The sequence below is a fragment of the Macroventuria anomochaeta genome, assembly GCF_010093625.1.
Source record: "Macroventuria anomochaeta strain CBS 525.71 unplaced genomic scaffold BU25scaffold_13, whole genome shotgun sequence".
In the NCBI taxonomy this organism is placed as follows: Eukaryota; Fungi; Ascomycota; class Dothideomycetes; order Pleosporales; family Didymellaceae; genus Macroventuria; species Macroventuria anomochaeta.
In genome coordinates this window covers 227,564-255,089 of record NW_022985374.1, presented here as the reverse complement: position 1 = coordinate 255,089, position 27,526 = coordinate 227,564, and the positions used below count along the sequence as shown (strand labels likewise).

Sequence of the window (27,526 nt, the reverse complement as noted above, 5' to 3'; positions counted from 1 at the left end):
CCCTCAAATTGCCGTAAGGAAGAATCTGTGTTGATTTTTTCATTGAGCTGAATGACCTTAAAGGCACATAGCAGTAAAGTCCCATAAACCACCTGTAACGCCTTCGCCATCATCAGCGGCTGCGCCTGGAACCCTCTGACCCAGTAATCCGAAAGGTAGTAAATCTTCCAAACAGGCCATGAGCGTTGATCGTTCTCGTTCTTGTAGAAGATCATGAGCCAGGGTAGCAACACCCACCAGTGTATACCTATGCCCATCTTGAGACTAGTCGTCTGTGGTAGGTAACAACGACGAGTTGAGTGCCGGCGCGTGACTGTGAAAGTAAAAGCAAAAGAGAAAGTATAGTACAGCTGAAATGAAGTCGTGCATCTGGACAAGGTTCGAAATATCCTCCAAAAGATTGCGAAGATTCGCCGAAGAGACTTCGGCGCGGTGAAGTATGAACCAAAATGTGAGAAAGTACAGAAGATCGCGTGATCCGAAATCTAGGAGACATGGAAAGGAGAAGGGTTGGCTGAGCCATATGCCGAGCGAGATCTCACGACGACTAGTCGTCAGTAAGGACAAGAGTGAGGGTGCTGCCCTCCTTGATGCCAGCAGTGCAGCCATCCTGGATGCTGTCGAACCACTTCTCGCCCTGACCGTACTTGCCAGTGGGTGCCTTGTACTTACAGGCATTGGTGACACCGTCACCAGTAAAAGTGATGGAGTAATCGAGTTTCTCGTTCCAGTTGAGCTCGTTCTGCTTCAAGCTGGAATAGCCGACGTTGGAAGCAATGTCATCAAAGGAGGTGCCGAAGATTGTAGGCGACCAGTTGCCCACGCCCTTGCCATCCTGACCCCAGGTGCAAGCCTCACTCTCAGGCACATTTTGCTTGTTGACGTAATAGTGAGCGGAGGTGGGCTTGCCCTCCCAGAAGAAGTACTTGCTCTGGTCTGGGTTGGCCAGGTAGCCGGTTTCGCCAGGTCCCACGGTAAGAGGGAAGGTCATAGACTCAGTGCCTGAAGAGATCAGTCATTTTGAGATGCTATAGTAGTACTGAGCTTACCAGGGTAGTCAGTGCGGCAGATGGAGACCGATTTCTTGAGCTTGTTTTGCACCTTGACGGTCATCTTGGTAGACCCTTTTCCACAGAGTGTCTTGCCAATGGAGCCATCTGCGATCTCCAGCATGCCCTGATCGTTACAGTAAAGTCCGCCAACAGTCTGGCCGGTCTTCCCTTGCTTCTTGGGGAAAGACAACTTCAGGTAAGGGTTCGGGCACCCATACGAGCAGTAGGTGCCTTCTGTGCAGCAAGAGCCATCAGAGCATGAGCCCTTGACTACAGTTCTGATATTGTCAAAGCCATCACCGCCGCGGTACCCGGGGTCCTGGATGCCAGACCAACCTCCAAGTCCCTCGTTGTTGAGAGGCATGGCACCGTAACCGTAAGGGAACTGGTTACATGGGATCACGCCGTTGGGGAAGGGCTTATCACACGAGGCACAGTTACCGTCTTTGTCGACAAGGTCGTTAGGGTCATCTGGCGATGCGTCTGGTGCGGAGGCCGGGGCTGGCTCTTGCGGCGGAGCTGCCGCTGAAGTGGAAGCCAGTGCAGGAGTGAAGGTCCCTTTGGTAGATAGGGTAGGTTGTTGGGTTTCGATCTGTTGAGCCTGTGTGGTAGTTGGCTGTATTTGGACGGGCTCCTTGACCTCAGTTGAGGGAGCTGGCGGGGTTGTGGGCAGCGCAACAGGACCTTTGACGGAACTCGACAGGACGCCGTCGTCACCCCAACGAAGTGTGCCATTTGTGATGCCCCGGCGAGCCTCTTCCTCGGAGATGAGGCGGCCATCCAGCTCGTAGATGATGACAGTCTCAACTGGCGCCGGCGCGTACAGAGCGCTGTCTGGGCGAGCCATGCGTGCGACGTGAGCTTGAGCATGACGGTGAATGCGCTGGTGAGGCTTCGCTACGGTGACTGCAGTGGCAGCCGCGAAAATAGCGATGTATTGATATCTCATGTTGGCGTCGTTACTTCACACTCGCTCTGATTGGGTGTCGTCGCCAGCAACTGCAGCTATGGTCAGTCACTGTTCACCTGGCAAGAGAGAGTGAGACAGCTACCTGTTCAGTGTGCAAGTGCGTATGAGACTTCGCGTGGTGATCTGCGCGGGTGTATCTTGAAGGTGTTGTTTTTGTGGATTCGTTGTGGTGAAGCACGAGCCTGGAATACAGAAAGAGCGTGTGGTATATACTGATGTGAAGGAGCGGACTGGAGGATCTCCAACGAGGTTACGGAAAGAAATGTGTATATGAGCACGAGCCACAGCTGAGAGTGTTCTGTCGCAGGAGTGAGCCACTTGCAGGTGGAAGAAGGCAAGGATGGCGGCATTTGTCTACATCAAGCGCGTGCCAAGGCAAGGGTCTGCGCGTGTATGCTGGAAGGCGCAGTGAAGGTGAGAAATGTGACATACCCCGATCTGGATCGGCCCTTTTGAGCACCGCCCCACGAGGACTCTATCGATTGTTTGGCCAGATGTGGGAATCGATCACGGCAACGAGCGTATAGCATATGGCAACGAATGTCGGGAATGTGAGACACTGAGCAATAGATGATGAGAAAGGAGGGACTGAATCAAAGCAACGTGGGCAACAGCGGCAGAAGAGACATTTAGAGGACAGCTGCCTAAGGACAAGGGGTAAATTGACCAGCCCCAACTCGTAACACTGGCCACAATCACCAGTCCAACTGTATCGCCAATTTGTACGATGAGGCTGCACAGCGAGTCGTTCATAGGCACATTTGATTTTCAACCACGTATTCGGGCACGGCGAGCCGCAGCTGGGCTTGCTTTGCGGTTTGCGGCTCTATCTCTAGTGTCATGGCGTAAGATCGTCCAGAGGTTTTCAACCGTCGATAAAGCGCGCGCATGGCTGCCGGCACTCTCGCCCTGCGTGCGTGTGATGCGAACTGCTGTTGTGCAACACTCAATCCCTGGCTAATCCTTTGAGGGTAGTGGAGATGAGAATGTGGCACGGATGGCCGATATGGCGAATTTCCTTTGCGCAAGGCCAGAGCTGCTATATTAGATTGTCGCCCTCGAAAAATGTCAATAGGCTTTGCTGCGCATACAAAATTGCGGCTGCTGCATTTATTTGCCAACTTACGGCAGCGACTCTGGACTGACGACGTCGACACAACTAGCTTTTAGGACCTCAATGCTCGGGCAGGGCTCACACTGGTACGGTACGCAGCGTTTTGTCCAACATGCTTATCTCGTGGCAGTTACGCCGGAGGGTGTACAAGCACATTGAAGCGGAGGGTGATGCTCAAGATCAATAATCATAGTGGATTGGACTTATCATGACATTTGATGACAGACGATCAGAAGACAGAATGAAATGAAGTAGATTGTATGATTGATGGAAGAGATGATGTCAATGTCAAAGGTGAGATCCTTGCGCTAGAGCAGGACCCACATGTACCACTGCCGAGACAGACCCTTACACAGCATGTCAAGACGTAGTGCAGGTACCACGATTGTTGGCGCTCGCAGGTACAGATATCTTTATGCGTGATGTTGACCATGATGTGATGACTTGATGATATCTAAACGCTCAATATGCACTACAGCCGTACTCTTGAACGACTGCCAGACAGGTGGTCTATACCTGTTGGATGTAGTTTGCAGGAACACTCCGTACCACGCCGTCCTTCTCGACGTCTGCCCACCCCTCTCCAGCATCCATGTTGATAAGAACAAATCGCTCACCCTCAGCCATCGAGTGCTCCACGTCGCTCTGCGCATTGTACTCATACAGCGCTTCGACGTATTTCAGCTTCTTCGCGCCTCGTTTGGGTGCCACAGCTGGGCCCTTCTTCTTGCCACCAGTCAACTGAGCTGCAAGGTTCGTGGTAGAGGCCGATGACGCAGAATACGTCGAGTCAGGCCGTGTTGAAGAGAAGGTGGATGCAGTGGTGGGTGGTGTTGCTGCAGCAAGAATCTCCACATACGAGGCAGGCACAAGACCTTCTTTGGCGCCGGCGCGGACTTTCATCCAGCCAGACCCGTCTGTACAGTCTGTAAGCGACATGTCCAGAAGATACTGAAACATGGGAGTCAGTTTGAGAGAGGACCTACCATCATGTTCCAGGATGGTGACGTCCCGCCCATCGGCAACTGTCAACTCGCCTTCGCCGCCTGCTTCGTAGGTGTATAGCATCCTGCCCTTGACCTCTGGTGCACTAGACGCTGGCGGTGGAGCATCATCATCGGCTTTGATGTATGCTGCGGGCGGTGGCGCAACGACTCGGTGTTTCCTAGCCCCAGCCGCTGGTGCCTTCTTCTCTGCTGGTGGTTCCTCAACAGTTGGTGACATCCCTCCGGATATTGACCTGTGAGCTGTTGCAGAATAACCGGAGCTGAGTGTGTTCATCGAGTTTACAGTGTCACTCCTGCCTAACCGTGGCATATCTGACTGCGATCCTGTAGCGGCACCGTTTGTCGATGTCACAGTATGTGAAGCTTTCTGTCGCTCCTCCTTGAGCTTCCTCCTCTCTTCCTTCGTCTGCTCCCCTGGACAGTCTGCCGGCACCTTCAGCTCACACTTGCTATGACAGGTGTAGCCGCAATCTCGGCAGTCGAACCCCTTTGCGGATAACCCCCATATCCGATCACCACACAGATCACAATTGGTGGGTATCTTGAAAGTCTGAGACTTAAAGTTGTGGTTTCTTGCACCAATGCTGACATCGCCAACAACCGAGGTGATCGTCGAGACTTCGACTTCAGCGCTGACCTTCTGCTTCGCAACCTCATGGGCAGCTTCTTGAATAGCGAAGATGGCGCGCACTACATCGACTTCGTCCCTCTTATCTTTCCCTTCTTGAATGTTTCGCCGCACTGCCTTTGCATTCTCCACCTCCTTCAACTTCTTATCAAGGTCGCGTCGGTAGTCTCCTAACGAGCCTTTAGTCTTCAACAAGACGTTCCGTAAGAAGGTGACTGCCGACTCATCCACAGCGAGGTTTCCATCGTCGAGCCACACCGGACTCGGTTCAAATTGGAAGTCGCCAGGTTCCTGCCACCCACCAGCGTTGTGTCTGACGAACATCATGGAATCGAGCAGAGGGTTGTTGCGAGGGATCTCGGAGGAAAGGTGTTGCAAATATTCTGTACTGCGTGTGAGGGTTTGCGTCTCAATCGAGGCTGCCAAGGACCAGATTGCATTGAGCTTGTTGACGCGTGTTTCTGACAAATCTTGCATGCTCTGATTCTACTGTTAATGCCAAGCTCGAAGGTAGAGAGAAAAAACTTACATCTAGAAGCTCAGGAACGTATTCGTGGTAGTACATTTCCTTCTGCTTGTTCGTGACGTTGATAGTGATGAGGTAGGTGTTCTTGACATTGCGCATCTCGACCTGGTGCTGCTCAAAGGCATTTCGTGCTTTGTTCTTGCCATGATCGAAAGCACCGTCGAGCTTCTTACGGCGGTTCTCAACCTCCTGGCACACACTATCGTATTTGCCCTTCGTCTTGCGTAGTTCGGCGTACTGGCCGTCGCGTTCCCTCTCGAGCTTCGCTGCGTAGTCGCCATGGAGCTTGCGTAGCTCTTCGGTTCGAGTCGCAAGTGTCTTCAAAGGGTCGGCGAGCTGTGAGATGAGGGCGGTAGCGAATTGCTCGTGTTCGGTCGCGCGTTGTTCGAGAGTATTCAGCTGGGCTCCCCACGTGGTCATAGAGGCACTGGAGCCAGTAATCAGTAAACACCACTCATTTTGGCAGTTTCAAGACCGCACCTTTCCAGTGAGCCTGGAGTCACTGTTGGCGTGTCGCCGACACTCAAGCTGCTCACTTTCCTGGCCTTTTTCTCATAGTACTTCTTTGCTAATGCACTGAGCTTCTGAGAGTACTCCTTCTCTATAGCGCTTCGTTCTCGGTAAAACTGCTGGATATCGTCGAGCCATGCGATGCCTCCGGAGACCTAGGCCTCGTGATCAGCATACAGGTAGGGTGAGTGGCAGGAGTGGTGGATGTCGCCAGCGGAGCGTAGTGCTATATATCACGAGGTGTTGAAGGGTGTTTTGGGAACATACCCAAGCGTTGACCGTCTTGAAGCCATCCTGTGAATTATCCGTGTCAGTCCATGTTGCGGCGGTGCAATCTGGGGGGTTCGGCAACCGTGTACCTTCAACTCAGCGCCGAATTGGGGCGCAATGTCGACCTCCATGTTACTGCAGCAGTTGTGGAGCGGGTGCTAGTGCATATGCGATCGGCGCATCGAACCAGAAAGGAGTGTTCGCTCTTAAGGAGCGGTGCTTGAGGGCCTTGGGGCTCCAACTGGCGGCCCAATTGATGGTGGGGCTCGAATGGCTGGAGGTGGTGCGCGCCGAGAAGGGTGGCCGGGATCTCTGCCGTGATCCTTTGGCACCGCGTAATTGCTAGCAATGTGTAAGACCTACTCTTGAGCTTCCTGTCTTGAAGATGTCATTGTAGATGACGACAGGCCGTGCCATGTTTCGCATCGCTTCTACAACGCGGGCGCAACTGCTGTTCATGCAGGTGCAGCCTTGCCGCCTAATGCAGCCTTGCCGCTTAATGCAGCCTAGCGCTCGAGCACCTTCCGCCTGGAACTTCCCCGCGATGAGCGCACCAAACAGCTTTTGTTCGCGTTGCTTTGACCTGCCAAACAACGACACATACTTTCATTGATACCCACGCCAGACACGCGCAATTCCTTTGAGGTGTTATTCAAGCTCCTGCTGTAAGACAGTCTTGTGCGAGCCATTATTGGAGCCCGCCTGCACGCTCAAAGGCGCCCGCCGTTACTCATCCACCGCAACTTGCGTCACCCCGCGACCCTCACAAACAGACGCGCCCGAGCGAACAATCACTGCTCTTCAAGATGTCATCCACCGAAGAGCCCACCGCAGCGCCTCCAGCTGAGGAGACTCCAGCGGAAGAAAGCTTGGTTGCGCAAGCCAAAGTCGACGGTAGTGGACCTCCAGGAAACGGCTCTGACATTGTGGAGACTGAGTTCAACGTCGAGGTGAAGCTTGCAGATATGCAAGCGGACCCAAACAACCCTCTGTTCTCTGCGAAGACGTTCGAGGAGCTCAGGCTGTAAGCTGAGGAATTCGCAGACACGACAATGGTGAACTAACTGTAACAGCTCTGACGACCTTCTCCAGGGTATCCGCTCCATGAACTTCCGCAAGCCATCGAAGATCCAGGAGAAAGCCCTGCCTCTACTCCTCATGGACCCTCCCACGAACATGATTGCGCAGTCACAGTCGGGAACCGGCAAGACTGCTGCTTTCTCTTTGAACTGTTTATCGCGTGTCGACATCTCACAGGTGAAGCCGCAGGCATTGGTGCTCGCACCTAGCCGAGAGCTTGCACGTCAGATTCTGGGAGTGATCACACACATGGGCCAGTTCATGCAAGGTCTAAAGACGATGGCCGCCATTCCTGACCCGTCCAGGCGCGGCCAGAAGTTCGAGGCTCATATCCTCGTTGGCACACCAGGAACCGTCACAGATATGCTGAGGAGACGCCTGATCGACCACACAGGCATCAAGATTTTAGTGCTCGACGAGGCCGACAACATGCTTGACCAGCAAGGTCTGGGCGAGCAGTGCACGCGTGTCAAGACGTGAGTATAGGCGCACAATGTTTTCCATCTGATACTGATGACCACAGCATGCTTCCCAAGGACTGCCAGACCGTACTATTCTCTGCGACATTCCCTTCCAACGTCATCTCGTACGCCAATCGCTTCGCACCAAAGGCCAATGTGCTTACCCTGGCCCACGAGGATCTGACTATTGAGGGCATCAAGCAGCTGTACATCGATATCGACAAGGACAACGACAAGTACGCGACACTGCTGAAATTCTACGGGCTCATGACACAAGCCTCCTCGATTATCTTCGTGCGAACCCGCAGAACTGCTGAGGAGCTCGAACGTCGCATGGTAGCAGAGGGACACAAAGTCGCCCAGCTCAGTGGTGCTCTGGAAGGCCCCGACCGTGACAGGATTATCGACCAATTCAGGTCCGGTGAGGCCAAGGTGCTGATTACGACGAATGTCCTCGCCCGTGGGATAGATGTGCAGTCCGTGACGATGGTCATCAACTACGTAAGCCCAGTATATGCGATTATGCCAGATTTTATACTGACCTATCCTAGGACGTTCCCACCATGGCTAACGGCCGTGACGCGGACCCCGAGACATATCTGCACCGCATCGGTCGTACCGGACGATTCGGACGTGTTGGTGTCGCGCTGACCTTCGTACACGACAAGGAGAGCTGGCAGCAGCTGAACGATATCGCGGTATACTTCAAGACCGATCTTGTACCCATCGACACGAGCGACTGGGATGCTGTGGAGGAATTGATCCAGAAGGTCATCAAGAGCTCCCGCGCGGGCAAGACTACCAAGGAGATGAACGACATCGTTACTGGTGACGCTTAGGCGAAAGCAAACGAAACGAAGATGATGGATATGTATGTGTGGACGGATAATACACTGCGGCGCCAATCTATGAAGTACGCGCAATGAAGGAGGAACATTGTCCTTACAGCGAGCATGGGCATGGACCAAAGAGGTCCGGATAATAGACACGACACATGCAACTTTTGAGATACCCAACTCCTCTTTCAACTACGTAACCGTATCCATGTACTACGTCTTGTATTCTCTTCCTATGTAAATTGTGGTATCATAGCTGCCTTCCTCTTTCACGTCTCCATCCCCCTTATTATCCCCTTCCATTTTGACAAGTCTTCAGCGCAATGCTCTATTTTCCCTCAAGCTCGTTAACAATATCCGCCTTCAGATCCTCCGGCTTCTTCGTGCTCGCCCATCGCCCCTTGACCTTGCCATCCTTGCCAACAAGGAACTTCTCAAAGTTCCACTTCACACGCTTCAGTCCCATGAGCCCGGGCTTCTCGTTCTTGAGCCATTCGAAAGCGGGGTCTGCGTTGTCGCCGTTGACCTACACATACAGGTTAGCATATTCTTCATCAATCAACCCCACCTCCTCCCACCTCCGCAAGGTAGAGGCCGTGGGATGGTTTAAGGGTGGGATGTACGCACATCAATCTTCCCCAGCACCGGAAAGCTAACACCGTAATTCAACTGGCAAAATTCCTGGATCTGGTCATTGCTCCCGGGATCCTGACCGCCGAACTGGTTGCACGGGAACCCCAGGATCTCGAACTGGTCGCCGTACTGGCCCTTCAGGTCCTTGTACAGCTTCTCCAGCCCCGCGAATTGCGGTGTGAAGCCGCATTTGGAGGCGGTGTTGACGACCAGGACGACCTTTCCGGAGAGCTTGGAGAGCGGGTAGTCGGTGCCGCGCTCTGGGTGGTGTTAGTTGGGATATGGGTTCTGGAGGAGGGGAGCTGGGCGAGTGAGGTGTGTGGGAGAAAGGGAGGTGGGTTAGACGTACTGTCTTTGGGCTTGAAGTCGAAGAAGCTAGTTGCAGAAGCCATATTTGCGTCTTCCTTTGTGATACTCCAGAAGGTGCGTACAGGTGTATACGTAGGTACAAGTATAGTAATCGGTCGCGGAGATATAGTTACAGTACGGAAGGATCGTGTCGTTATAAGTCGTCGCTTCTGCACACCTCGTCTCACACCCGTCGCGATGCGCGGGGCACTAAATCTCGCCACTCGGATCATGTCATGTGAAATTCTGCCAAATCCCCCATTCAACCCGTATTAGGCGTACAGGACCGCAATATCTTGCTTCTGGGCCAAGTCTGTATTGCACAGCTTACGAAAGCCGCTCGCGCGATTTGCGATTCGTCGGCGGAGACGAGTCGAAGCCGAGGGAGCGGCGGACGAACTGCGGTGAACTGCGGTGAACTGCGCGTGAGCAGGTTGGGTGGCATTAGTGGTGGGACGCAAGCAATGACGTTATTCGGTCATTTGCGCGGCTCAGATGCTGGATTGGGATGCGCTGTGTTCTGCACGGAGGATGGAGGTGCACCCGAGAGATTAGCTGTAAGAGCAGGTAGGCCGAGGTAGGCCGAGGTGAGAGGTCGTGCGATGGAGGATTGGGGAGTATCACAAAGCACAGGAGTCGAGATCTAGAAAGTTGATGGCGCCGATTTAGATATCTACTAAAAAACGTGGTCCTGTATTCAGGGCGTGTGTCACAAGCAATGTAGAGATGCGGTTTTGTATACGAGTAAATTTGATGAGATACCATCTACACAACTACGGTGCAGACTGTCATCTCTCCCTGAGGAGAGCGAGCAGTACAGTCTGTACCGATACATGAGCGACCTCTTCATCTGGTCTTTATTGATTCCAACTACTACAACTCCAGTAATAAGCAGATAACCACCAACTCCAGTAAGCATCAATACAATTTGATCAGTCTAGGATCACCCAATCTAAACCCATGCCATTTCCGATGCAATGAGCGGAACCACTGTCCCTCTACCTAAGCGGGGTTGCTATTGCGCAAAGCGCTCCAGCGATCCAGGTCCGGCAGTCCATGGCATCCAGTCCACGGCAGGGACATATCCTGTGGGTAATCCTTCAGGGGAGGGAGGGCATCCATCCGCATGTGGGTAGTCAACATCCGCGAGGGCGGGAGATCCATCCAGGCACGTGGATAAACGCAGCAAAAAGCAAGGCATGTAGGGTACAAACATGCCAGGCTGTTGGGAAAGAGAAGGGTGTCGAGAAGATCCGGGGCGCGAAACAAACCTTGCTCAGGCGTCGAGCAGACCGGAGTCTACTGATGCGATGAGCTTCATTCAGCCGCCGTAGCTGCTCCTGAACTTGGTGCTGATATCGTGTAGCGCCATGACGTCTTGGCTGAGCTTGAGGTCGTCAGATAGCTCGTTAGGACCGGCAAGATTGGTCAGGAAGTCGATGATGTGCTGCTTCTTGCTGATGAAGTCTTGTGCAAGCTGGTCGCGGCGCTGCTGGAGCTGTTGCTCAGCAGTGAGCTTGATGGCCTTCTGGCGCTTCTCGGTGATGTCCTCTACGGAAGCCTTGCGCTTGCGAGAAACGGGCTTGCGCTGTGCTTGGCCCTGCATAGTAGGAGGGGAAGGCTCAGTGGTGGGGCCCTCGAACTGGTGGACGCGCTTCATGTGGTCGAAGAGGTTGTAACGGCGAGGGAAGCCGTGTCCAGGTACAGCACGCTCGCAGTCTTGGAAATGGCAAAGGTGAGGCCTTGCACCGTGTCCGTGCATGCCGTGCGCCTCACGCTCGTGACGAAGCAAGCAGGCAGTGGAGGAGAACTGAACGCCAACGCAGGTCTTCTTGTTGCAGCGGAAAGGCTTCAGGTGCGAGTCGACGTACTTGTCGTAGTTGCACTTCAGAGGTGTAGGCTTGTGAGTGCAGCCAGGCTTGCCCTCCTCAGGGCAGTGGTACTTGCCGTCCTTGTCGGGCCCTTGCTGGTAGAGGACGTGGCTGCGAGCAATCTTGGTGCGCTCCTCCTCAAGCTTGGCCTCGGTCGCGTCAATAGGAGACTGAACATCTTCGTGGCCGTTCAGAGACTGTGGTGCAAGAGAAGTAGAAGTGCTCTCTCCTGTGTCGTTCCTGCTTGCTGTCAGTGTTGATTGACGGATGGCCTTGGCTTGACTTACTTCTGCTCAACGTATTGTGTCTGCTCGAAGTCGACAGCTTGAGGCAGCTGGACGCTGGCTGTACTGGTGGGAGAAGCAACGAAGGCATTGAAGCCAGCATCGTTAGAGGAAGTTCGCCTTGAGGCTTGCTGTGCAGTGTAGGACGACGTGCTGCGTACGGGGGTAGGGCGCACGTTGTTCCACTGGCGCTGCACTGGCGCTGCGGTGGTGAACATCGTCTCGTTCGAGTCTGTGGGGTAGGATGTCAAGTTGTAGGACGCGTTCTGGAATTGCGTATTGACGGGCGCCCAGATGTTGAGAGTGGATGTGGGGTTGAATTGCGAGACGTTCGAGGTTGGGTAGAGGGGGAAATCCTGCCCAGTAGAGTAGTTAGCAATTCCCATGGATCCATCATGGGCATCCCAGGCAGCGGGAAGTTGCATATGGTTCATATCCTGGAAGACGTTGTAGCTGTCAGAGCTCATCGATGGCGAGTAGATGTCGCTGCCAACAAAGTGAGCACCCATTGTGCTCTGGCTGTCCTGGGAGTAGGGCTGTGGTCTCTTGGTTCCGCGCCGGCTTGCGCTAGTTTGGCTTTGATATGCGCTGTCCATGCTGCACTGGGAGGCAGTGTCCTTGAAGTCAAAGAGCTCAGTGCTGTGCATATCCTGGCAGTCTGTAGAAAAAGAAAAGTCCTGTCCAGAGCCAAGGGGTGTGGGGATATCCTTTCTCCACTCGGTAATGTTTGAGATATAGAAATCAGCCTCCGGTGGTGAGTCGAAGAGTGATATGCTGAACGCATAAGTTAGTGCCTAAACCAAATCGCAATGTGTAGCAAAACAATGTTGTGACAAAAGAAAGCGCCGTGTTAGTAGAGCCAGAGACAAGCCTGCAGGCAAAGTTAGCATTACAACCCCAGATTTGATGAGGACAACACACACCGAGTATAGCCAGTGGCGTATAGTATGATAACCAGGCGAGAGTCGCATCCAGATTTATTCGACGAGCTATAAATTAGGTATCCAAGGCCCCCAGTAGTCATTTCCTTGGCAGGTTGAGGTCATGCAATCCCTTGAGTGTCCAGTAAGAACATGGTCCACGGTCCATGCACCCAGCGTTAACGTGGTGGCCTTAACTGAAGATCTTCCACTCCCTTCAACACCACATCAAGTCAGTTTTGACGATCAAATGAGGTTGGGTAGACAGGATAGGCAAGCTTCAGCCTTCTGTACGTACTTTTTCCCTCTCCAAATCGCTCCGACAACCAACACTGCGTGGTCGAGGCCACTGCAATTAGCATCCATAGGGCATGGAGTACAGGCGTCCCGAGTATTGAGATCCTAGCAGGCAGGCTCCATATAGGCAGTTCTAGCGACATGATCCAGGTTGTGGCAACCTTCCTTGGTGCGAGAGTCCAGAAACGGCAAGGTCGAGCGTTGCATAGCTTAGTCGAACAAGAACATAATTGAACGACGTTGCTGTTGTGTGTTGCATGTCTACGAGTATTGCTTGGCACTGCAGCATAGCAGACGGTATCGGATGATCCGCGGCCGGAAGCGAGAACCGCCCGGGGGTCAATCACTGAGATCCACGGTGTGTTCACCGACTTTTCGAAAGCTCTAGCTATGAAGCTCCGAATTCGGCGCACCGAGAGATCGAGTTGTCGAGTCTACGAGCGTTGCGCTGCTCAGATGTTGTGTCTACGTATGTTCGCACTCCAGGGCTGAGAGTCCTCCGGGAGATTGATCCATTGCCGCCCAAGGAACGGGACAAGCAAGAGTGACCAGATAGAGATCCTTAGAAACGGAGAATCCTCTGGAAATTTGTCCTGTGGAACGGATGTCCATATGCAAGTCCTGTAGCCTGGAATGCTAGATGGCGGCAAAAACAAAACAAAAAATAAGAACTGTAACAGCAATACATAGTTTTCCAACAACATAATGTCGATTACAAAATCGCAGCAAAGCAAACCATCAAACAAAACAGTAGGGGAAAAGACCGTTGGGCAGTAAGTACCTGGTAAAGGCTCCGTCTGGGCTCCGAATTGTCATCCTGAGCGAGGGCTCTGATGGTTCTTATTGTTTGATAAGAATTCGGTGATATGCCGCACGAGTATTGTGTCGTAGTAGCGGTGCGAGTGATGGCGATTGTCGTCGAGTATGGTGGAGGTGAGGAGGTGAGGGGAAAAGAGTTGAACAAATGTGGGCAGGAGACGCTGACCGGTTCGCTTCCTGGGCAAGAAGTGACAACGCAGCAGTTGTAACCAAATCCAGGCTAGCGTCCAAACTTGATACGATATGAGGCCATCCCATGTCCAAAATCCTGCTGCAGTCCACGGTCCTTCGGCTCGTCCGAAACAGATTGGTTGGAAATTCGCGCCCGGGTCGAGGGGCAGTCACACTCTTATGACCCTGCGCAGACCGGCCACGTAAGAGGGGTCTCCCCTTCTTCGAGACGCGCCGTGACGGAGCGTTCTGTTCGGCGAAATGTTCGTGATGCTCACGGGAAGAAAGGCAATCCCTTCCAATTTGATATGCTGCGGATCAGGGCCATGTCGCACTTGTTGTGCTCGGGACCATAATACGGAAGGGATCAACGCTGACGAACCGCCAACCGCGCCCTGGGAATGCGGCTCGAAGGCGGCGCCAAACCTACCAACCTCCAACTTTGGTTCCTGTGCGCATATGAAGAGTGTCAACACGGACTGTTTTTTCGTTCTGCGTCAGATCTGCCAACACAGACGGGTGGCGGAGCAATGCCGCTGACAAATTGCGGTGCGAGGATCGCGACATGAGCAGGTGGAGTCTGATGCTGCATTGCAAGGATCGATTGAGAGCTCATTTGAGTTTGCTTTTCCCTTCCAGCCGGTCCGAAATATCTAACTACTCATTGAGGTTCATCGCATTGCTTTGACAAAGTGCAGGCGGTGGTGCATCACTGTTCAGAGCAAGGATAAATGACAGCGCCTCATGACATAGTGGTCGCAGATGCGGGACACAAGTGGCACGGCAACTTACCGGCACCAGCTTCCCGAATGTTCTGTCGAACCAAAGCGTCGGCGACTGTGCTTGAACCACCTCGTACTGCAGGTTGATACGAATAGAGGCATGACAGGACGTTGAGAGAACAATACCTTTGTCCCTCAAAGGGTCCTGCGCCAAGCTGATCGCGGAGCGCATCACAACACAGATATAGTAAGTCAACTGAATGGTGTGTTCCTGTTCTCCTGTTAGCGCTTGTTCGATAAGAAAGCTATGCAAACAGAGGTATGTATATGATATCAGATAGGAGCGAAAGACATTGCTGATTTGTTTCCACAATGGCCTAGTAGACCTTCGGATGAACTATGCTTATGAAAGGTGTATCATCATGAAAGGGTGTGTTGCTGGTAACCAAAGTTGAAACGTACCTTGATGCTTATACATGCAGCCTGTGTCTTGATTCGAGATGGAGGTCGACCGCCATCAGATTGGTAAGTGCATGCAGTCAGCCAGACGGCTTTGCACCGTCTGAAGTTCGCGGCTTGGTGTTGATCGCGGGATGATCACACAACACAAGTTCAAGACTCGAGTTGACGATAGGCAAGCGTTCGTCGCTCGGCACTTGCCAGAAACGAAATGTTCGCGCCGGCCCAGCTGGTCCCTGAAGATCGCTGACCTGAAGCTGAAGTGCTGCCCCACTGTGAGCCTCAACAGCCATACATAGCTGCGCGTCTCCTCTCAGCTGCTACTTAACCGCTGCGACTCATTGAAAGTCTCTTGAATCAGGGACATGTTAGTGATGATCGGCGGACATCTGTTGGACGGCCAGGAATTGCGAAAGCGGTGCGAAGTGGTGCACATGATGGAGGTGGCTTGAGAAGGAGAAGAAAATCTGCACTTCGTGTCGCTGCTCGGCGAAACCCATGAACCGACGGCAAGTGCCTTTACTTGGCGCTCGATGACATCACCCTCAGACATACGTCCTTCTCCACCTTCAACTAGATGATCAACAGGATGATCAACAAGGTTTCTTTGTAACTCCACCTTCACGATGAGAATGCGATGATCCTCGAAGCTATCCATTGTGTAACAACACGAACTTGAGGGCACGAGAGATGACATCAGAGGACCTTGGACAAGAAATTATGAACACGTGCGTTCACCGTCATCAAAGACAGCAGTCTGCAGCGGAAAAATACTCGGAGAGCGCTTGAAGCTCCAGTTGTAAGCCACTCTCAAAACACAGTTCAGTCGCCAACCTCATCGTACTTTCTTCTCGATGTCAGGTAAAGATTCCTCCACTCCAATCACGTCGTTGCAAACTCCGCATTGTAATCGCCCGCATCTTCAATCGGCCCGGATCCGCATCCCGCATCTTGCTTGCAAGAACAGTTAGCGCGATCGTGTCGTTACTGCTTAGAGCACCTGTTCGATCTCTTGTCAAGGTCTATGAGGCTTATAAAGACCGTTGGAGGTCGTCGGTTGGATTCAGAGATTCCGAGAGCACAAGGGCTGCGTTCAGCTTCAGGGTCGAGGAAGTCCAGAACTGCTACTTTCAGCAAACGTTAAGAGGATATCTGTTTCTTTTCCATTTTCTGATTCGTCGAACCTTGCTTCAACCCTGAGATTAGAAAGCATGTCAGGTGTGCTCACTTCTCATGCCATATCATTGTTACAGACGTTCCCCAGGGTCCAACAGCGTAGGCGAGTGCGGGGAAGCGACATCACATCACTCATTGGTACGATCACGCATCATCTGCGTAATGCTCGATTGGCACGCGATCGAGGCTGATTTTGAGGGGCTTCAGCTGAGCTCAAGAGGGGTTTATCTACCACGGCTTCTCCCCCTCTTGGTGTCATCTTTGTCCATTCACAAGCCTACACGCATCTCCGACAGTTAGCTTAACCGCCCGAATACTTGTATCAAGTACCTATTCTTCCATTTCCACAATGCCTTCCCCATTTCACCAGAAGTATTCCAGTCAGAGCCACAAAATCTTTGGAGACAACACAGTTCCAGCCATGCCCGAAGGTCCCAAGGACGACGCCCAGCGTCGAGGTTCAGACAGCTCGATGACAGAGCCCTCTTCTCCAGATGGGCGCCGCAGGGTACGTTGATAGCCATCACCGTTCAAATCCCGTCGCATCCGTCCCATACTGACATATCACAGTCATCTGCCGCCCAACGCTTTGGCAACCTTGAGATGCTCAAGCGTCCTGCAGATCCAGCAAGCGCTGAGAGACGTGTATCTTTACACGACGCGTATGGAAAGCCAGGCTTCTTGGGAACCATGTGGAACAAGTGGGTTCAGGACCTGATGTGTACAGCACCTATACACTGACACTGCGCAGCTTCACGCGTGGCCCTTCTTCTGCGAGTCCTCCTGCAGTGCCAAAGGCATCTGAGCCTCGAGACACGACCACTCTGCGCGGCTAAAGTGGAGACACCGACGCAAGGTTACCATCTCAATCTCTGAGTAGGAGATGGATTTATTCTTGTCAATTTGTCACACATACATGGTGGAACAATTTTTCCTTCATCAACTATGGCAAGGGCGCTGAGTAGGCGTTGGTAACAGCCATGTACAATATATGTCAATCATCAATTTAAGAAGCTTCGTTGACGTTCATGAGCTCATGTGTATGATCGTGTGCACAAAGCGTTGGAGTGATCACTGGCCAATGCGGGGAAGGAGCTAACGATTGGCTCGTTCAAGTCGCGAACGGTGACGTTGCTTCTCTTCTCGACACTCGCAGTAATAACAGATCGACCAAATATCTGCAAAGTGAACACACTCACTATAACATTGGTGTTCAACACAGTAGTGCGCTACTTGATTAGCATTCTCGAACCTGACATCGATCTTGACACGGGAATACCACAATCGCATTTGCTGCGCGAGCATCTAGAAAGTCAAGAAGTAGCACACAATGGCCACCACAAGGTCACGCTCCCCGTCAGGATTCCCTGACCCAACACCGATCAATCTGAGTCGACTGTTATCCAGACTGGCGCACACTGTTCTTGTCGAACCGTCACCACAGCTCAGGAAGTCGCCTTACGAGCGAGCACGCGTTAGTGCTGTGAGTTATTGCACTTCACTCACCGGAGGTGTCAGCCTGATTACTAACTCTGTATAGAACATCGAACATGCACGCACTCTTCTCCTCAATCTCGAACATTCAGCCTCCACACTACCTTCCAAATCGAAGAAGTCGGCGCTGCAAGCAGATTTGCAGCAGAAGCGTGAAACGATCAAGCAGTTGAACCAACGGATATACGAGCTTAATCAGCTAGATGATACAGAGTCAGAAGCTTCGGTAGATTCGGATGACGAGAATGAGGATCAATTCCCCTCGTACGCACCAAGAGTCAAGACAAACGACGGCATTGACATCACGTCAAAAGACGAAGGGGCAAACCAGACACTCCAGAACGCTGCGAAAAACTTGACTTCGCAGATGCGTCGGAGGGGCCAAGCAGTGGAAGCAGAGGGGACACAGGCAGCATCAGGGACCTCGCTGTTTCCATCCAAGGCGACCACAACGACGGGCAATCCTTCGTTGGCACAAACGGAAGCGCTCTTGTCGCACGACCGCAACGAGCAGGAGAACCTCACAGAAAGTCTCTTGAAGATGGCGAAGCAGCTCAAGGCACAATCAATATATTTCAGCAACACTCTGGAGAGCGATAAAGGCGTTGTGGACCGGGCAGTGTCAGGATTGGACAAGAATCAGATCAATATGGATGCCGCCAGCCAGAGAATGGGCACACTCAGGCGCATGACAGAAGGCAAGGGCTGGTGGGATCGCATGAAGCTTTATGCCATGATCGGCGGGCTTTGGTTGCTGGCATTTGTCATTGTCTTCGTGGGACCCAAGATACGGTTCTGATCTTGCAGCAACATGACTCCGCCTCGGTGTTTCTACAGCAATTCACCCGAACACATCATTCAGTCAATATCAACTTTTCCTCTTGCGGTGTATCCAGCCACACACACAGCCTCGCGGCCTTACCGAGTGCAGATGCGACCGCAAATGATCGCGAACCCCGGCGATCTGGACTCTGCACAAGCTTGCTTTCAGCCGCTTTAGCGCCGAGCCGATCGTCAAGCTGCCAGCTCAAGAACAACAACACATCCTCACTTCCTCCACATCTATATATTCCCTTACCTCAGACATCCTAATTTGGGTGTCGCTGCAACATAGCCGCCATGGAAATGCTGTCAATGGGCTCGCGCTGTACGATCTCATTCAGTTGCACTATACCACCCTGAACCCAATTAATATCTTCCAGCGCTCAACCACTCCAATAGCGATGCCGAAGCAGAGTACGACCGTCTCCGCGATCTCGCCCGCCAGGAAGCTGCAAAGCGCAGTTCCTGCTTCGACCGCGCCCACCAGGCCTACGAATCCGGCGACGGCGCGCGCGCCCACGAGCTCTCTGAAGAAGGAAAACAACATGCCGCAAAGATGGAGCAATACAACCGTCAAGCGCGCGACTACATCTTCCGCGAGAACAACGCAAACGGCCATGTGCAAGACGACACGATCGACCTGCACGGTCTCTTCGTTGAGGAGGCCGAGGACGTGCTCGAGGAGCGCATCAAGGCCGCGCGAAGTCGGGGCGAGGACCACTTGCACGTCATCGTGGGCAAAGGAAACCACAGCCGCAATCATGTGCAGAAGATCAAGCCCAGGGTTGAGCATGTCTGCCGCGAACTGGGTCTCCAGTACCAGACCGAGGAGAACGAGGGTCGCATTTACGTAAACCTCCAGGGCGGCGCCGTACACAGCATGCCTCCCCCGCCGCAGCATCCGCAGTATGGGGACGGTGGATACCCTGGGCAGCAGCAGCATGGTCAACAGCAACATGCGGGTCAGAACTATGGTCAGCAGCATGGTGGTCAGCATGGTGGACAACATCAGAACCAGCAGAGTAACCAGAATGACGAGATTGAGCAGATGGTGCGGAAGGGTCTGCCGAAGCTGCTTAAGAAGTTGGGCTGCTGTAACGTTATGTAGGAGGCGGTGAAGTGCGATGATACCCTTGGCTTATGGATAGGCAAACTGTAGTGGCATTTGGTGTATATACAGTGTATCTAATAGAAACTTGCAGGCCGATGCGTGCCTGCGTGTACAAAGTCTCGTCCTGAACTGTGGTGACTGTAGAAGATTTACTGTTTGTGGTAGTTACGGAAGCCCTGGGGGTCTGGAGAGGACAACGAGAGTTTGAGCCCGCAACGACTGGATGCTGGCACTGGGTCATCGTTCAAGTCGGCTTAGTGGGTACCATGGTACTAACAATCAAGGGCGCTTCACCCCTCACAACACCACATGCTGTCAGATCTGCTTCGTGGGCCTGATAGCTTTGCAAGATGGGTTTCTATTGCTTGAAGTCATGCATCTATGCTCTCGACTCGTCTTAGAATTGAGTAGCGCTGCATAGTCCCTCGAGTTCTACAAAGAGGTGTAGTGGATGACAACGGTAGTCTATGTGGTTTGAAGGTGTATGGCAGTCGTCATGACCCGACCCTTCACACAGTTTCACGGTCTTGGGTCGAACACGTATGAAGACTAAGTTGTGCGACGCGTAATAATTCTCAAGCGTGGCATGAAAGTCTATCTCACACCTTCACAACACCGCGGAGGAGCAATGTTTCGTCGTAAAGATGAGAGATGAGAGACGAGAGAAGAGAGTTGTGGCTGTTCACAGACGGGGCCTTCGTCTCTAATGAGCATGTGAAAGATGTGAAGTGCGCAGCCTCTCGAGCTCTCAGAAGGCATAACCTTGGTGGTTAGGGTGTGATGAAGGGTCAATGTGTCGAAGTGTATGCCAATCGTCATGATGTCCCTGAATGTGCAGTACCACGGTCGTGAAAAGCATGTTCAATGCTCGAAGGATGAAGACGAGGCCGCGAGAGGGGTCAATTCTCCGGCGAAAGAGTATATAGGTCTACTGTGGATGTGCCGTTCAGGCGCGAGTCGGGTCCCATTGTGCTTGTTCGCTGCACCTTCACGGTTTACCTTTGGGTCTGTTGGTCACTACTTACATCCATTGACAACCTCACTCCTTCGTTGTCGTGAGAATACCTGTTAGGCCACTTCGAACTGTCAAGCACCCCTCACATTGATTGACACCCTTCACAATGTCATCACCGCGACATGTTTGGGTTCCTCCCCCGGGGTTGCAAAATACCCCACCTCGAGCGCCCCCAGTCAGGTACCATAAGTATGTAGCTCCTTGATCACTCATGCAACCTTTTTTGGCTAACCCACACGCCTTCGATAGCCAGGTTCAGCGCTCGGTCGATGGTCAGGCTCAACGCTCGGCCGACAGTCAGTGGGACAGAAGCGGACGTCCACTGGACGTTCCTCGCTCGAGGCATCCCCAGAACTACGGCACACCGTTGCCAACTAGCATGGACGACTGGAGCAGGGCAAGTGAGATGGAGCAGCACGCCATCACGCAGCCAACTGGCTCTATGCCAAATCATTGGCCTGCGTTTGCTGAGATGCAGCCACAGCCACAGCCTCAGGTTCACAATCCGCAGAATTGGGAACGTATGATTCACATTGCGGATGCTCAAGCTGCAGGCGTGAGGCCGCAGCACGTGCCGCAAGCTGCGATCCACGCAGCTGCTGTTCACGCACCGCTGCCTCCGTCGTCGGTCAGTGTTGTGAAGGAGGTCGTTGTGGAGACGCAGCCGGCCGCCATAGAGACGCAGCGATCAGTGTCCATCATTGGGTTGCAGCAGTTGTCCATCACGGCCGAAACACAACGGCCAACTATCACTATCGAGGCAACGAAGCCACAAACCCCAACCGCGCCAGGCCAGCTCCCCACGGTCACCAGGGACCAGGTCATGGCAGCTGCTGTAAGATATTTGATTCTGCTACCGGATCAATGCTGACATTTCTACAGGCAAGAAAAGAATCGGGTGATAGTATCACGCCGGAGCAGGACCTTGATGTCGTCGCCAAAGAGGGTGCTATTCCTGAGCAACCGCCCAAAGTCAAGCGGAAACCATCCATAAGGAGGGCCTTGGGACGTGCAGGAAGCAAGGTGTCAAACGCGTTCCTGGCAGCGCTGCGCACTGGTGCAGACGAGCCACCTGAAGAACCTGCACCCCTAGACAAGATCAAGATCGAGTGGGAAGCGTTTAATTTCGAGCGTGAGCAGCAGGAGAAAGCAATGGGGGGTGCCTTTGATTCCTTCCAAGATATGATCGAAGAAGCCATGGACTCGAAGTACAAGGAACTCAAGGGTGAAGGCAAGTTCCTCATCTATGAAGATGCAATCGAGTTGCCAGTCGAACCGCCAGTCGAATTGCCAGTGGTACCGAATGAGGATGAGAGTGCCTGGGTGATACATACGAAGAAGGAAGAGGAGATCATCGAGTTTTGTGATCCCTACACTGGCAGTGTCCAGCGACCATGCTCACCGTCCGAGTCTCCACACGTCAGTGGTGACTACCTGGCTTGCCATCCCCCAAAGCCTCGCACCTACCCTCCGGGGCCACACAGTACCGCAGAGGTGGCACGATCTGAGAAGCCAAAGGTTGTCGTGGATGAGCAGCACGACTCGACACCGAGTCCCTCGGACGACTCCCAACCCGTGCAGTTGGAAGCAGAAGTAGACGATGAGCGTCCAAAGACACGCATGGCTCCTAAGCAGGGAGAGTCCAGGCTTCCGAGGCCTACATCCAGAGCTCGTGGTAGTCCAGCCTCGGGTCGCAGAGAGTCCAGTGTGCAGCCAAACGCTGCGCAACCAGCGGATGCGTCTAAATCTCGGGCACCATCTAAGAGCCGTAAAGACTCGGTTCAACCAGGGGCGTCCCTGTCCGTGCAGGCAAAGGACAGGTATCCGCAATATCGACACATGAGCAGCAAGAAATGAGCCCATCGACCGGGGATCTAACTGGAAACCGACAACCAGGTCCAGAGGATGTGATCCAGGAACGCATACAGCCGCATCGAATCAAGGCTGCTCTATTGACCCCTCTGTTTCGTACAGAAGCGACTTGTACATTCCTTTGAACCTCTGAGCATGGCAATCTCCTTTTCTCAGAAGAGTTGCATGTACGCGCGGCTCTCATCTTACAAGAACACACTATAGTTCCATGGCATGCTGCTTGCCCTTGACAGGTACAGCTACAACCTCATCGACTTAGCGATGAACGGGGGCGGATTCTTCCAAGAGCGCTCTCTGGCATCATTCGAAGCCCTTGATGCCAATGGAGAAAACAGAGAAGGCCTGATAAGCTACTTCGACAGTCGGCGCACAATGCCGTATGGCACCGACACTCCCGGCCAGTGTCCCCGGGAACCGAAGTCTAGGATGTCGGTGGTGTGTGTGGTTCTGACATGGTCCTGCACGCGACTGTTGCACATGTCCAGATAATCCAGGGTAGGCCGAAGTGGTATGTTGTAGATGATAGGAATGAAGTCATCCCTTTCAAGATGCTGCATTGACATGACTATCCGTTGTGCAAGCTCGGCAATCCTTGGAACCTTAGAAAGAGAATCCGCCGCAAAGCTGTTTGTTTGTTGTGACTTGAGTGACGTGAGCCTGCTCCTCTGGAACGCAGCCACGTTATAGTTTTAATGTAGCGTGACAATCAACCATGTCGCCTGACCGCTGGCAGGCCTTCCCCGGCAGTCCGTAGATGCAGATCGACTGGGGTTTTAGTCAGTCATTGTTACATCGCAGGGCTGTTGTGGAGGACTCTAGGGCTGGTAGATGCGGATCGTCACACCTAACCTCAACCCAGATCTCCACGCGCTGGAATCGACCCGGCAAAACCAGGAGTGGCCTGCTGAACATCCCTGGATCCACGGCGATATGTCTGTCTCAATCTGACTTGTGACCTATCCAGTCGAGTAGCAGCCAAGATCGTGCTGACTCTGCAAGGGAGGAAGCGGTCGTAGCCGCGGTCCGTCAGGCAGGAACCTTACTGGTAAACAAACTGCGATAATGACGTCGCCAAATGAGGAACGGCATTTGTGAAAGCACGAGCTCTTGCGGTGTGCAGATGTCTATTGGAAGGTCGACCGACCGAGCGGAAATGAGTGGATGAGTTGGTGTTGTTGATGGTGGCTTGTGACCTGCGGGTAGGGATGGCTTCAGCTCATGATCGTGCTTGCCCCTTTGGGCGTGTAGAGGAAGGGCAGTTGTAACGTAAACACCTAGCGCATCCTGCAAGATCTTCAGGTACATCTTCGTGCACTCTCACAAATACAGCAGGAAGTACCATCTTCTCAGCAATTGTCAGCGGCATATTTCTTTGCCTTATGTCTCAATATCACACGCATAGCACGACTTTGCACAAAGGTATGTGTTGGCGTTTGTCAAAAATGGTCGCACGTGGCCCCGCGAGGCCGTTGCTTTCCCCACAAAATTACACCAAACCACTTCTAACCCCGGACGTTATCATCGCCAATGCACAGCGGAATCGTCGTGGCTTCCTGCAGACCATCATTGCAGCCTCTGACATCTTTCCAGGCAGTCGACCGCTCGCAGCCTCCAGTTACACACTAGTGTCTCCATCAACAACCTAATCCGGCAGCTGCATTACACCACCGGCCACCCCATAGCCGTTTGCCCTGCATGTCCCCGGCTCTAGCATCCTCGAACATGCTGGACGCACTCGTGACTGATTTTAAGATCGCCATCCATCCTGAGTTCTCGTGGAACCCGTTACCGCATATCATGCCAGTTTCCGCGATCATGATGATCGCAAAGAGCAAGGGCTAAGGACCATGTGTTAGTGGATTATATAGAGCAGACATAGCTTCCTCGCAACAATGGCTCCTTAACCGCAATTTCCGCCATGCCAGCCTTAACAACAACATTGTTACAAGGTCTATTACTACTCGGGTCGAGCTTCCTCCAGTGGGGAAATGCAGTGCCTCTGAGAAGAGCTGACGATTGTCCTGGTTACAAAGCCAGCCATGTCGTGCGCTCAGACAACAGCATAACAGCCGATCTGACTTTGGCTGGCTCAGCATGCAATCTGCATAGTCCAGACTTGACAGACCTCAAGTTCCTGGCAGAATGGCAAACCGGTACGTCCACCGTCCACTGCTTGATTGCATGCACTGAACCACATAGACTCTCGCCTCCATGTAATGATCTACGACAAAGATGAGCAGGTGTATCAAATACCAGATTTCGTCGTGCCACGCCCGTCTGGTTCACTCAACTCGGATGCGTCACTGCTTGATGTCTCCGTCGAGGAAGAGCCATTCTCGCTCACGGTCACACGCAAGAGCAACAGCGAAGTACTCTTCAGCACGAAGGGTTCCAACCTCGTCTTTGAAACCCAGTACCTGCGACTCAGAACCTCCTTGCCAAACAATCCGTATCTTTACGGTCTAGGCGAACACACTGATTCACTGCGATTGCCGACTTCGAACTATGTCCGAACCCTGTGGGCGCGCGACGCGGGAGCCGTGCCTTTGAACACGAATCTCTATGGAACGCACCCGGTTTACTTTGAGCACCGCGCCGACTCTGGACTATCTCACGGCGTGCTGATGCTCAACAGCAACGGCATGGACATCAAGATCAGCAATGACAATGGCCAATATCTAGAGTACAACATGATCGGTGGAGTTATTGATCTTTACTTCATGGCCGGGCCTTTGCCGTTCGATGTTGCTCGCGAGTACAGTGAAATCACCGAGAAAGCCGCGATGATGCCGTACGTACATCTCCGTATGACACACATATTTCTGTACTAACAGTGTCGCCAGATATTGGGGCTTGGGCTTCCACCAGTGTAGGTTCGGCTATGAAAGCATTGGCGAGGTTGCAGCGGTTGTTGCCAACTACAGCGCAGCCGGTATCCCACTGGAGACGATGTGGACAGGTATTTGTGAAACCCACCCCGAGGAATGCGCGTTTTCTGACCTTTACAGACATCGATTACATGGATCAATACAAGGTGTTCACCTTGGGGCAGAACTTCCCACTTGTTGAGGTCCGTGATCTTGTCAGCGATCTGCACAGCAAGCATCAGCACTACATCGTTATGGTTGACCCAGGTAAGTGATTTGGGAGCCAACTCGTTAACATCCTGCTGACATACCTGAGCTGTCGCTGCACAAGGTTATCCTTCCTACAACAGGGGTCTGGAGGCAGACGCTTTCGTTAAGACCAGTGCCGGCGTACCTTGGAAAGGTGAGGTATGGCCAGGCACGACCGTCTTTCCTGACTGGTTTGCACCCAACACACAGAGCTACTGGGACAGCGAGTTTGCTACCTTCTTCGACAAAGATACTGGTGTCGATATCGACGCACTTTGGATCGACATGAATGAGCCTTCCAGCTTCTGCGACTTCCCTTGCGACCAGAACAAGGCTGCCTCGGCGAATATCCGTAGTCTCCAACGCCGACAAAACAATGGTGATAAGAAGGGCCTCCCGAACCGGGACCTTCTCTTCCCTTCCTATGAGATTCAGAATGCAGCCGGCGGCCTCAGCAACAAAACTGCCCAGACTGACCTCATACATTCGGGAGGATGGACCGAGTACGACACACACAACTTGTACGGAACTATGATGAGCGAAGCTAGTCGCAACAGCATGCTCAAGCGACGACCCGACAAGCGCCCCATGGTTATCACTCGCAGTACCTTTGTGGGTGCTGGCAGCTACGTTGGCCACTGGCTTGGTGACAACGTCTCTGCCTGGGACCAGTATCTGACTTCCATACGCCATCTTCTTCAATTCGTTGCTTTTTTCCAAGTTCCGATGGTAAGTAGTACAGCCAATGGACAAACATCCTGAAAGCTAACAATTCACAGGCTGGTGCTGATGTATGTGGTTTCTTGAATGATGCCACCGAACACCTTTGTGCGCGATGGACTGTTCTGGGTGCCTTTTACCCGTTCTACAGAAACCACAACGTAGCCGGAGCAAGATCTCAGGAAGCCTATCGTTGGGAGTCTGTGACTGCAGCTGCAAAAAAGGCTATTGACCTTCGGTACAAGCTTCTGGACTACATCTACACCGCCATGCACAAGCAGACTGTTGATGGTACCCCAATGCTTGCGCCCTTGTGGTAGGTGACATTCTCCTTCTAGATGGTTTCAAGCTCACACTATGCAGGATGCATTATCCTAAGGATGGCAACACCTACGCGATTGAGACGCAATTCTTTTACGGCCCCTCTCTTATGGTCAATCCAGTAACACAAGAGAGTTCCTCTTCCGTCTCATTCTATGTACCAAACGGAGTCTGGTACGATCTTTTCACACGCAAGGCTGTACAGGGTGCTGGAAGTACTATCACATACTCCAACATCCCGGATACAGACATTCCCGTCCTTGTCCATGGCGGATCCATTGTGCCTATGCGCCTCGAGAGCGCAAACACTACCAGAGCGCTTCGCGACAAGCCCTTTGAGCTTCTCATTGCACCTGAGAGCGACGGGACTGCTAGCGGTTCTCTGTACCTCGACGATGGTGAAAGCCTTGAGCAGTCTGGTACTAGCGAGATCAAGTTCACGCTCAGTGGGTCCACGCTTAAGGCTGAAGGAACATTTGGGTTCCCGACTGTCCTGCAGATCAAGAGCGTTACTATGATGGGTAGCGGTGACGCACAATCGTACGAGTTGAACAAGGGCTTCGATGACGGCTGGACTGTAAATGTTGGAAGTTTGAAGAAGCTGTGACCGAGTCAAGAGGATCAGGCTGTGACGTCAGACCTTAGCGCGCTTTCGTCCATGAATATACTTGCACTCCCAGTTGCCTCGCAGTGATCTATCTTCTGCAAAGTCGCCTGTGTATTATATTGCTTTTTCATTCACGATTTTCGACTAATCTGATCATTAATTCATCAGCAATAACGACACACTCCAGCCCTGCGATCACGATGCTAGGAGTTGGCACAAGCGAAGTTCTAGATTCCGCGGATGGCCCTGCCTAACGAGTAAAACAACGGCAAGGCGGTCCAGTGCCGACGTCAT

The 27,526-nt window shown here is 52.8% G+C and overlaps 9 protein-coding genes across 9 annotated transcripts; 6 read left to right on the top strand and 3 right to left on the bottom strand.

Annotated features, from left to right (window-relative positions):
- Nucleotides 1-547: 547 nt before the first annotated feature.
- BU25DRAFT_339675 (glycoside hydrolase family 132 protein) lies at nucleotides 548-6,208 on the bottom strand (the record flags this gene model as incomplete). The annotated part of the gene is made up of 9 exons (XM_033702782.1): nucleotides 548-1,002; nucleotides 1,050-2,014; nucleotides 2,105-2,376; nucleotides 2,796-3,098; nucleotides 3,653-5,251; nucleotides 5,301-5,724; nucleotides 5,778-5,962; nucleotides 6,075-6,101; nucleotides 6,167-6,208. 9 exons carry the CDS (start codon nucleotides 6,206-6,208, stop codon nucleotides 548-550), a joined length of 4,272 nt encoding a protein of 1,423 aa, XP_033562590.1.
- Nucleotides 6,209-6,662: 454 nt separating this feature from the next.
- On the top strand, nucleotides 6,663-8,616 carry BU25DRAFT_391056 (P-loop containing nucleoside triphosphate hydrolase protein). The gene is made up of 4 exons (XM_033704597.1): nucleotides 6,663-7,101; nucleotides 7,151-7,633; nucleotides 7,681-8,119; nucleotides 8,170-8,616. Exons 1-4 carry the CDS (start codon nucleotides 6,884-6,886, stop codon nucleotides 8,455-8,457), a joined length of 1,428 nt encoding a protein of 475 aa, XP_033562589.1. The 5' UTR covers nucleotides 6,663-6,883; the 3' UTR covers nucleotides 8,458-8,616.
- A 166-nt stretch (nucleotides 8,617-8,782) lies between these two features.
- On the bottom strand, nucleotides 8,783-9,479 carry BU25DRAFT_339210 (glutathion peroxidase protein; the record flags this gene model as incomplete). The annotated part of the gene is made up of 3 exons (XM_033702756.1): nucleotides 8,783-8,980; nucleotides 9,082-9,347; nucleotides 9,437-9,479. The coding sequence occupies 3 exons, from the start codon at nucleotides 9,477-9,479 to the stop codon at nucleotides 8,783-8,785; spliced, it is 507 nt and encodes a 168-aa protein (XP_033562588.1).
- A 1,277-nt stretch (nucleotides 9,480-10,756) lies between these two features.
- BU25DRAFT_430728 (uncharacterized protein) lies at nucleotides 10,757-12,614 on the bottom strand (the record flags this gene model as incomplete). The annotated part of the gene is made up of 3 exons (XM_033708617.1): nucleotides 10,757-11,546; nucleotides 11,594-12,364; nucleotides 12,514-12,614. 3 exons carry the CDS (start codon nucleotides 12,612-12,614, stop codon nucleotides 10,757-10,759), a joined length of 1,662 nt encoding a protein of 553 aa, XP_033562587.1.
- Nucleotides 12,615-16,575: 3,961 nt separating this feature from the next.
- BU25DRAFT_490542 (uncharacterized protein) lies at nucleotides 16,576-17,176 on the top strand (the record flags this gene model as incomplete). The annotated part of the gene is made up of 3 exons (XM_033711501.1): nucleotides 16,576-16,662; nucleotides 16,725-16,855; nucleotides 16,906-17,176. The coding sequence occupies 3 exons, from the start codon at nucleotides 16,576-16,578 to the stop codon at nucleotides 16,988-16,990; spliced, it is 303 nt and encodes a 100-aa protein (XP_033562586.1). The 3' UTR covers nucleotides 16,991-17,176.
- A 135-nt stretch (nucleotides 17,177-17,311) lies between these two features.
- On the top strand, nucleotides 17,312-18,534 carry BU25DRAFT_439393 (uncharacterized protein). The gene is made up of 2 exons (XM_033709104.1): nucleotides 17,312-17,637; nucleotides 17,695-18,534. The coding sequence occupies exons 1-2, from the start codon at nucleotides 17,485-17,487 to the stop codon at nucleotides 18,445-18,447; spliced, it is 906 nt and encodes a 301-aa protein (XP_033562585.1). The 5' UTR covers nucleotides 17,312-17,484; the 3' UTR covers nucleotides 18,448-18,534.
- Nucleotides 18,535-18,758: 224 nt separating this feature from the next.
- BU25DRAFT_309535 (DUF1771-domain-containing protein) lies at nucleotides 18,759-19,380 on the top strand (the record flags this gene model as incomplete). Its single annotated transcript, XM_033702113.1, has 2 exons — nucleotides 18,759-18,795; nucleotides 18,851-19,380. Coding segments are annotated over 2 exons (567 nt in total), but the record flags the coding sequence as incomplete, so codon positions are not given.
- Nucleotides 19,381-21,199: 1,819 nt separating this feature from the next.
- Nucleotides 21,200-22,567, top strand: BU25DRAFT_34740 (uncharacterized protein). The gene has a single exon (XM_033703150.1). It carries the CDS (start codon nucleotides 21,461-21,463, stop codon nucleotides 22,451-22,453), a length of 993 nt encoding a protein of 330 aa, XP_033562583.1. The 5' UTR covers nucleotides 21,200-21,460; the 3' UTR covers nucleotides 22,454-22,567.
- Nucleotides 22,568-24,144: 1,577 nt separating this feature from the next.
- On the top strand, nucleotides 24,145-27,232 carry BU25DRAFT_391039 (glycoside hydrolase family 31 protein; the record flags this gene model as incomplete). Its single annotated transcript, XM_033704596.1, has 7 exons — nucleotides 24,145-24,621; nucleotides 24,668-25,259; nucleotides 25,312-25,427; nucleotides 25,477-25,602; nucleotides 25,652-26,313; nucleotides 26,364-26,620; nucleotides 26,668-27,232. The coding sequence occupies exons 1-7, from the start codon at nucleotides 24,387-24,389 to the stop codon at nucleotides 27,230-27,232; spliced, it is 2,553 nt and encodes an 850-aa protein (XP_033562582.1). The 5' UTR covers nucleotides 24,145-24,386.
- Between the last annotated feature and the right edge of the window lie 294 nt (nucleotides 27,233-27,526).

Excerpts from the sequence above, each read along its gene's own strand:
- BU25DRAFT_391056 (XM_033704597.1), top strand. The coding sequence starts at position 6,884 with ATGTCATCCACCGAAGAGCCCACCGCAGCGCCTCCAGCTGAGGAGACT. Across the intron at positions 7,634-7,680 it reads CAGTGCACGCGTGTCAAGAC|CATGCTTCCCAAGGACTGCC; the intron begins GTGAGTATAGGC and ends TGATGACCACAG. Across the intron at positions 8,120-8,169 it reads TGACGATGGTCATCAACTAC|GACGTTCCCACCATGGCTAA; the intron begins GTAAGCCCAGTA and ends GACCTATCCTAG.
- BU25DRAFT_34740 (XM_033703150.1), top strand. The coding sequence starts at position 21,461 with ATGCTGACATTTCTACAGGCAAGAAAAGAATCGGGTGATAGTATCACG.
- BU25DRAFT_439393 (XM_033709104.1), top strand. The coding sequence starts at position 17,485 with ATGGCCACCACAAGGTCACGCTCCCCGTCAGGATTCCCTGACCCAACA. Across the intron at positions 17,638-17,694 it reads AGCGAGCACGCGTTAGTGCT|AACATCGAACATGCACGCAC; the intron begins GTGAGTTATTGC and ends AACTCTGTATAG.